Source organism: Nematolebias whitei, chromosome 23 (assembly GCF_014905685.2).
Source record: "Nematolebias whitei isolate Nwh7 chromosome 23, NemWhi1, whole genome shotgun sequence".
Taxonomy (NCBI): domain Eukaryota; kingdom Metazoa; phylum Chordata; class Actinopteri; order Cyprinodontiformes; family Rivulidae; genus Nematolebias; species Nematolebias whitei.
Window position 1 is genome coordinate 13,012,334 of NC_056520.1, and position 9,631 is coordinate 13,021,964.

General features: G+C 41.7%; 1 protein-coding gene across 1 annotated transcript; it reads right to left on the reverse strand.

The window, feature by feature from the left end:
• Window positions 1-2,105: 2,105 nt before the first annotated feature.
• LOC119428672 (F-box only protein 3) lies at window positions 2,106-8,887 on the reverse strand (the record flags this gene model as incomplete). Its single annotated transcript, XM_037696343.1, is given in 6 exon segments — window positions 2,106-2,618; window positions 8,082-8,164; window positions 8,234-8,341; window positions 8,428-8,543; window positions 8,617-8,739; window positions 8,803-8,887. Coding segments are annotated over 6 exon segments (671 nt in total), but the record flags the coding sequence as incomplete, so codon positions are not given.
• Between the last annotated feature and the right edge of the window lie 744 nt (window positions 8,888-9,631).

Here is a 9,631-nt window from a genome sequence, read left to right on the forward strand (position 1 = left end):
TGAAGCCGGTTGGATCATTATTGATTCTGATGTGAAGCCGGTTGGATTGTTCCATCATTACTGATTCTGATGTGGAAAGAGCAAAATAATGTCAAACTGTTGTTGATGAACCTGCAAGCAAGAAACAATATGAGGTATCTGTCTCAAGTTAATGCTGAAAGTGGCCCGTGGCTCAGACAAAGTTTTTAAATATTGTTTCTTTTCGTTAACAGAGTTCGACACCCCTACTAGGTAGATTTTTGTTTAGTTTAATTTCAGCTTTTCTTTTGTGTCTTTATACAGTCAGTCCTTCAAACTAAAACAGCCGTTTGTCAGAGTAGCCACGATGTTTTTCACCAAGTAAAGGAAAATGTTTTGTCACAATCGTAAAGACGTTTGCGTGTTGTTGCAGGTTTCGCCCTCAGCCATGTGGTGCGCTACCACGACGTCAAGTGCCAGTACCGCTGCAAGGAGTGCAGTCAGAGCTTCTTCCTGCCCAGCCAGCTGCACCACCACATCAGGCTCATGCACCGACCGGGGCGCTTCGCCTGCCCCTTCTGCTGGTTCCGGTCCGAGTACATGGGAGGCTTCCAGAGGCACTGCAGCGGCTGCAGTGCCCGGGAGGAGGAGGGAGGCGAAGGCACAGGAGGAGGAGGAGAGGAGGAGAACGAGGAGCCCTTGAAACAAGGAAGCTCTGAGCGGTCGATCAAAGTAGAGCAGGACGATGAGAACGACGACTGAAAGGACTTTAGCGCATTTAAGCTTTTACTGTTTTTAATGAAACACGGTGCTGATATTTATTTATTTTTAATCAATCTTTAAAGGTTTCAATTTAATTCAGTTTATTTATATAGCACCAAGTCACAACAGAAGTCGTCTCAGAGCACTGAACAGAAATGTTCATATACATAAAAAGTAAGTTAACGCTATTTAATCTGAGGAGCAGACTCTGTTCGAAAGGACAAGGAGGAACAGATACACAATGGCAGGTCGAGAATCACGTTAAGATAGAAATGGTATAAAATGAAAACTTCAATTTTAACAAATCATTTAAGGAAATGAGATCAATTTGTCTTCCAGTGGTCTTGTCTATAGCAGCATGACAAGGTAACCCTAACTATAGGATTTATCAAAGGAAAGTCTTAAAACTGGACAAAGTGTCAGCTTCATGGACAGAAACTGGAAGTTGGTTCCACAAGAGAGGAGCCTGATAACTGAAAGATCTTCCTCCCATTCTGCTTTTGGAAACTCTAGGAACCACAAGTAAGCCTGCAGTCTGAGAGCCAAGTTTTCTGTTAGGAAAATATGGAAAAATAAGATCTGTAATATAGGATGGAGCTAGGTTGTTGAGGGCTTTGTATGCTAGAAGTAAGATTTTTTTTTGTTATTCTGAGTTTGACAGGGAGCCAATGGAGAGACACTAAAACTCCTTTCGGATTAACTAAAGACTTTTTAAAGAAGTTTTTGGACACCCAGATAATAAACCATTGCAAAGGTTCCTTTCACATTTTCTCATCTGACTCTTAACCAAAAAAGGTAAAGCTAACCCAAACAGGTAGTTCCAGGACAAATTCACACATTACGCCCACGTGTGTCTTGTTTTTATTTGAACCCAAACCTGCTGATGACCACAGAACAACTTTATGAAACTGAAGGAAATCACAAAACAAGCCGGCAACACCAAAAACAAACTCATCACACCGCCTGCTCAGGAGCTAAATAAATAAATAAATGTATTAGCAACACTGACGCTTCTGCTGCTTTCGAGACGTTCGCTCCAAAATCCAAAGAAATTTAGTCTGCTGTATCTTGTGAGACAAAATAAATCTTTTCCATTACAGAAACTTGAAACTGGTTCTTCAGAGTTAAATCAGGTTCCTAAATATAAGAATGTTGCGTTTATTTTCTCTCTCTGAGGTTTAAAGACCTCTTTAAGGGGAACATTCAATGTGTATACGATGAAAACGGGTGCAGCTCGAACAGCTTCGTCTGTCGAATATTTACGTTATTTAAGTTGTTCTTAGCTTATTTAGCTCTAGAAGTTAAATGTTTATAAGAAGCTTATAAACATCCCAGTCACACACAGACGCATAAGCTACATTAGTTAGCCTCATTTCTGGAGAACGTTTTGGACTTTTTCTCACTTTAAAACCTACATCACATCCTGCTGCAGCTGTAAAAACTACAGTTTGTTTATCAGTAGTGTTTCATTTCTGCAGCCCCCCCCCCCAAAAAAAAGTTTTAAAGTCCAAATAAATCAGCTTTTTCTACGTGTAACGAAGTAAACAGCCACCATCTGGTCCGTCTTACCTGAATTTACCGACGTTCTGTGTCAAAAGTAACATTTCTTAAAAATACTCCGCACTCGGGTTTAGTTTGGCAACTGGAAGTTCAAGAGATTCAGTTCACGTGTGGCTCTTTGTTGCTGCTGCCGTCCCATGATCCTTTGCAGGCTGCCCCCCTGACTGAAGGCAGGTCAGAGGTCAAGTGAAGCCAGGACAGCACGACCCCTCCAGAGCAACCCTGTTGATGATCCTCAGGCCGCCGAAGTCGTCTCGGTCTTCTTCGTCGTCGTCTCGGTGGCAGAAGTCACCGTCGTCCTGGTCGTGGAAGTGCGCCGTGTCGCTGGTTGAAGCTTTCTGCTGAGGAGGAGCGAAAACCGAATCAATCAGAAGTAAAGTCAGTTTAATGACTTTTGCTTTCTTTCTTCAAGTTTCTTCTCTAAAGCCCAACAGGAACTGGGGATTTCTTTCTGTAATGTTCTAAAAATACTGACGTTCTGATGTATAAAAACAGAAGACATGAAAACAGTGATGTCATCAACTGTCAGCTTAACTTTCTGTAAAAAAATAATCTGTAAAAACTTTTTAGTAAGGGTAAGGGTTGTAACGATATTATGATATCAAACGATTCTGGTCAATTTGTGGTTCTTGTGCTCCTGGACCTTTTGATACTGTTGACCACAGTATCCTTATATCACGGCTGGAACAGTGGGTTGGGATCACAGGTGCTGCATTAGAATGGTTCCGCTCATACTTGAGTGGCAAGGTTGGTAATAATGTATCCGCCTCATTACCTCTTTCTTGCGGGGTCCCACAGGGTTCGATTCTTGGACCCCTTCTGTTCTCACTTTATTTGCTCCCACTGGGGTCCATCCTGAGGAAACATGGTCTTTCATTCCATTGCTATGCTGATGACTGCCAGATCTACCTGCCTGTGAAACCAGCAAGTGTTTGCTCCATTTACCCTCTGTTAAAATGTCTGGACGACATTAAGGCCTGGATGGCTTCAAGTTTCTTAAGTTAACAATGACAAGACTGAAGTCATTGTTTTTAGCCCTAGCTCAACTGCCGCCACTGATCCTGTCAACCTGGACTCTCTTCAGCCACATCTTAAGCAGTCTGGTAAAAATCTCGGGATGGTTTCCGACTCTGACTTCAAGTTTGACAAACAAATCAACTCTGTTCTGCAGAAAAGCTTCCAACTCAGACAGGTAGCTAAACTCAAGCCAGTATTGTCCAGACCCGACCTTGAGAAACTAGTCCACGCCTTTGTCACGACCCGATTGGACTACTGCAACGCACTGTATGCTGGGATCAGCCAGGCCTCCATCTCACATCTTCAGCTTGCCCAGAATGCTGCTGCTCGGCATTTAACCGGAACTCGTAGGTCTGAACATATTACACCAGTTCTGTCTTCCCTTCACTGGCTCCCTGTTTGTACTAGGATAGTCTTTAAAATTCTTCTGTTGACCTTCAAATGCTTAAAATGGCCTCGCACCCCTTTACCTCTCTGAGCTTCTGGAACCTTACGTTCCCTCTCGGGCCCTGAGATCATCTGATCAGCTGCTTTTGGCTGTTCCAAAAAAAAAAGACTGAAGCTCAGAGGAGATCGGGCTTTTTCAGTCATGGGCCCCAAACTCTGGAACAACCTGCCCCCCAACATTAGGCAGGCCACCTCCCTTCCTCACTTCAAATCTCTGCTTAAAACACATCTGTTCTCTCAGACATTTCACACAGTGTAAATTGATCTAGTGTTTTTTTTTTTTTTTAAATCTGTGACCCTAGGTTTTAAATGTTTTTTATTAATTCTTCAGTTATTATTATTAGTGTATTGTATATATATATTATTTTTTTCTCTTTAATTTTACTCTCATTGATTGTTGTTGTTGTTGTTGTTAAGTACTTTGATAACAGGTTCTGTTTTAAATGTGCTCTATAAATAAAGTTGACTTGACTTTTTAAATTGAACCGGGATTGTGTAAAACACCAGTTCGTTCATGTGAACTCCAACTACCTGTGACCCGTTAAAACTTTACAACTACAAACACGGCGAGTTTTCACAACCGACTGGAAACGATAATTACAGTAGTCCCTCGCTACTTCGCGGTTCGACTTTTGCGGACTCGCTCTTTCAAAGTATATGGCGGCGCTTTAGGGCCACGCATAAAAATAAAAAAATTACAGTCACGCTAAGGAATTTTTTTTTTTAAAGCCATAAAATTACAAGAATAAAGACGTACAAGACTTTTTTTTTTTTAACAGCGGTCTTTTTTTCTTCCACGAGTCAGATCCACAACGTGACCTGTCAATCAATCCAGTAGGCGTGTCAACAAATGACCAATCCGAAGCTAAATGAGTCGTAATATCTGAACTCCGACACGTAAAGCAGAGTTTACCACATTTTAACTGTAGTAAAATGAAGAATGTTTGTTAAACCTTATTGTTATTGACGCTCTTACTCAAAACATGTTCCAACACTGCAACCTACTGTTGTGTTTTTGTATTTTTTGAATACGCGACTCGGCAAAAAAAAAAAAAAGTGTTTTTGTATGCTGCTTCTGGGGTGCGTGTACGCGACGTCATTACGTCGTGACATTCGTTTTTGTTTTCGTTTGAAAACGTCGCTCAGTGAGCGAAACTGTGTGTGCAGCTCTGAGCTTATGTTAGCCGTCTTCAATAAATATCTTATTTCTGTCACTGCAACGCCAACACCTCTGTGCTACAATCCATTTAACAATGTTGAGCATCTTGTTAAGTTATACTTTGGTATTGGTTTTACAGATAAGGACATAGTTAATCTGTCAGCACATCAGCATCAGATTATTATCAGTATCAGGACTCTGAACCTGCTTACAGTAAGGTGGAACGCTCTGATGGGCTGCAGCAGCTCTGCAGGTACAGAGCATTTAGCTTCGGACTGGTCATTTGCTGACACGCCTCCTGGATTGATTGACGGGTCGTGTCGTGGATCCAACTCGTGGAAAAAATAAAAAAAAATAAACGAGAGCTGTAAAAAAAAATTAAAAAGTCGTACAACATTATTTTTGTAATTTTATGGCTTTTAATTTTTTTTTTTTAAATTTGCGTGGCCCTAAAGCTCCGTCGTAAAAGTAAGATTGTACATGATTAAAAAAAAAAAATACACAACACACTTATTAATATTACTCACGTGACTGGGACAGTACCGAATACCGTACAGTAAAAAGTTAAAGAAAAATAAAATACTTCAGACAGGTGCCGCCATTTTGTAGTTTTCTCTCAATAAGCCTACACTGCATCCCAGCACACAAGGACTACATTTCCCAGAAGCTCTGTTGCCTTCTGCTGAAATACATAGAGGGAAAGATTTGATCTGATTGGAAAAAGTTCGGTCCTTTACAGTGACTTCGGTGCCCAGCAAATGCAGAGAGCTGCACGGAACCCACCGGACCAGAACCGGACCTCCAGACTCATCGGTGAATCTGTGTGCTGCCAGTCGGCCCGCGAGAACTTCCGAGCAGGGAGGCGCCACCCGGAGGCCCGGCGTTCTCTCCAGAGCCCACCGGAACTTCCTTCATTCGGATTTAAATTTAATCGGACCACCGTGGGGTCCCGTGCTGGCCATCAGAAGGTCCGGCTCCCTCTAAAAGCATTTTGGTGCTCAAGGGCTGCAGAGAGCTGACCAGAACCAGCAGGTCTGCCGAACTGGAACCGAGCTGCTATTCTGCAGAGCTGGCGAGTAAAATGTTGCAGTACATATACGTACTGTTGTTAAAATGACGTATGTTTAAGAGTTTAGAACATTGCAAGAGTGTGGGAAGGGTTAACTGGAACAGAGTCAAGAACTGGAATGAGAAGGACTGACTCAAGACTTTTACACAGAGGGATCGTTTGAAAGCCACATTTTGTTGGGGACTGAGCTATTCAACAAAATCACGAGGAAAAAAAAATCGATGTAAATACCTCCGGCCTCATCAGAGACATCATAATGTGCGAGGTCAGGGGTCGAACTCTGGTTTTTAAATTCGATTCTTCAACAAACAAATCCTGGTTATTATTTTTTCTATATAAAACTTTGAGCTTTGGTGTTTTAGCACACATTCGGTCAAATATTAGCTCTAAAATAGGAGCAGCCCAGAAGGATTTTTATTTATAAACGTCTATAACAGTCTGTCACTTTTTTTTTTTACTTTATTCTCTTTGATTCAGGGAAAAAAAAAACTAGATAATTTGCATTTCCTGCGAAAATGCAAGTGTGAATGCCTCTTGCTTCCGAATGTCAAGAAACCAGTTGATAAGTAGCTTAAAAAAGCAGAATGAAGCTTCTAATATCAGAAGGAAGCAGAACGTGCACAATTGTTCCTAATACTGCCAAGCTGCTGCCAATATAAACACTTGATCTGACACTGTGTGTTTGGGTTTGCTCTCAGCTGCAACTATACCAACTTTCAGCTAAATAGCTCTAAAAATGCTTGAGTTATTGTATTTTTTCCTTTTTAGCTAAGGTGGCCATTTTGGATTTTTGATTTGGATGCAGTAAGTGATAGGGAACATCATAACCACTATATTTTAGCTCTGTATGTGTAAAAAGCTGAGTTAAATCCATACAACAATGGTGTTGGTGGCCATCTTGGATTTTTGTTTTTCATGCAGAATTTTATGGGAAACAATGTCAGCTGTAATTACACCAACTTTCAGCTAAATATGACTAAAATTGGCTGATTTAGAGTATTTCCATTTTTTTGCTAAGGCGGCCATCTTGGGTTTTTGATTTTTCAATCAGGATCTATTAGGGATCTTTGTCAGCTACCAATATGCCAAGTTTCAGCTGAATAGCTATAAAAATGGCAGAGTTATCAAAGGGTTTTATATAAAACAGCTGAATAGTAGCTAAAGAAATGTAGAAAGAAGCTTAAATTTCCAAAAGGAAGTAGAGGGAGCTTAATTGTGCTCACTAAGGCTGAAACAAGCTAAAATTAGCACAATAAAGTTGAAATTATCTGAGGAAAGCTGGAATTTGCTAGCTGAATAGTAGCTAAAAAAAGCAGAAAGAAGCTTAAATCACTAGAAGGATGTTGGGGAACATGTTTTTTTCTGAATTAGGCTGACAAAAGTTTAAATGACTGCAAAAAAGGTGGAATTAGCTAATAAAGATGAAATTAGCATGAAAACAGCTAAATGCTAGCTGAAATAGTAGAACTAGCCGAAACATCCAGAAATAAGCTGAAAGGAGCAGAAAAAGCATAAATAAGTTTGAAGAAGTACAAAAATATTGACGTTAGCAGAATGAAGCTGAAAGAAGCACAAAACAGCTGGAAAAACAGCTGAGTTAGCTGAACTAGCTGAATTTTGGTTAAAATTTTGCACAAAGAAGCTGAAAAAACCTTAACCGGGTCTAAATGTGAAAGTATTAGTACAAGGGTGTGAACGCTTCAAAAGTTATGAAGGATGTAAAATGAGCTCCATTCATTTTCAGTGAGAGTAAAAATGGCAGAAAAGGCTAAATATCTCAAGAAGCTAAAGTTGCACCAATACCAAAAGTCATAGCAGACATGTCCTGAAACAGCTGAATGTTTTGATATGTGACTTGTTGAAACAGCACAAAAACTGTGGGAGTAGTTAGATGCTGAAAATCGTACGGAAGAAAAAGTGGCTCTCAATAGTGTGAATGGTAGGCATTCACACTATTAACACGCCTTGGCTTCTTTTTTCTTCCACAGCCGAACACCGTCAGTCTGAGCTAGCAGCTAATGGTGTAGCTGAGTTGGACCGAACATTTTGCGCCCCCAGTTTAAAACCCTCCACTCTTCAGGAGGCACTGGTTCCATGTTGGCGTCTTACCGTTGCAGTCTGCGGCTCTCTGTACGGAGGACACACCATGTGGAAGCGAGGAATGGCCACCTGGAACACGTCTTCCTTGTTGGCTGAAAGACAGACAGACGTGAGAAGAAGAACGTGCGTGCCGGAGCCACCTCGGAGGCGCAGAGCCTCACCGAGCCTGTGGAAGGTGTAGTGACCCTCCATGTACTCCGACGGGGTGGAGAAGGTGGTGCAGCTGGCGTACTCGTGCACCTTCCCGGGCGTCATCACTGGAAACTCTCCTGCACACAAACACATCATCAGCGGCTCGTCTCGGCTGCTCCTCCTTCACTTTGTTCTCCTTCCCAGCAGGAAGGAGGCGACGCACCGACCACGCCCGGACCCTGAACCTCCTCCACGTTGCCGTCGGACGTGGTGATCTTCCAGTAGCGGCTGTCGAGCTGACAGGCGGCTTCAGGCGAGGCGCTGCGGGACATTTCTATCCTGCAAACACGTGCGCACGCCCGTTAACCTCAGCAGAGACGCGACGAGCTGGAGTCAGGCAGAGGCGGCGTACCTGATCCGGTAGGTGAAGAAGAAGTGAGGCGGGTGGACGGACGACAGCTCCGGAAGGAAGGAGGTAGAAACAGAAACGGTGATGTCACCCGTGGTGGCCGTGCAGCCTTTCTCGTGCTCGTACCTGCAGAGACGGCACGGGTCAGTCTGATTCAAAGCTTCTCTCTGCCGTCGGTCTGAGCGTTACCTGAAGATTTGGTCTTTGATGATGGGATACTCTCCTGTGACCACGTTGTTCACGTAGCTGGAGAACCAGTCCAAGAAACTGGAGCCTGAAAACACAAACAACCTCTCAGGTTTTTATTTGTTCTTCAAATTCACGCCGGATTTTATGTGTTTTCTGTTTAGTGGAGCCTTTTTATGATATTTTTAGTTAAGATCACAGAAATTGCTAATCATTTCTTTTTTTAGGGGTGCACCGATAAATCGATTTATCGGCCCCGATGTCCTTAATTTTGGGAGATTGGCGATCGGCCGACACTTAGACGAGAAACAGATTTTACAGATTTTGTTTTAACAACAATTGTCTGAACTTCATTTATATTTCAGAGCACGACCTCATGGTCAGTTAAAACCAGTTTGTATTGTTTCTAGGAAATTGTTCAAGGGTATGTTTTTCAACAAAATATTGGAAAACTGAAGGTGCATTGTGAACTTATAACACCTGACAACGTCGCTTATAAAACAAAATCGGAATCGGCAGCTCAGACTTCTTAGAAATCGATGATCGGCCGGAAAACTGCAATCGGTGCGCCCCTAATTTAATTTATTGTTTTGTTATTTTTTTATGTTCCACGAACCTGCAGATAAAAATTAGTCTGTAACCCTGCAAAATAAATAAAAAAAAGATTTGTTAATAATGTAATTTTTAATTTAAGTTAATTCATGTTTATCGTCTCTCTTTTAAGTAAATAAATATAAATTTGCTTAAGGCTGTCTAATAGGGATGCACGATATTATCGGCCGATATCAGCAATAAAGTTAAATATCGGACATATATATATATATACATATAT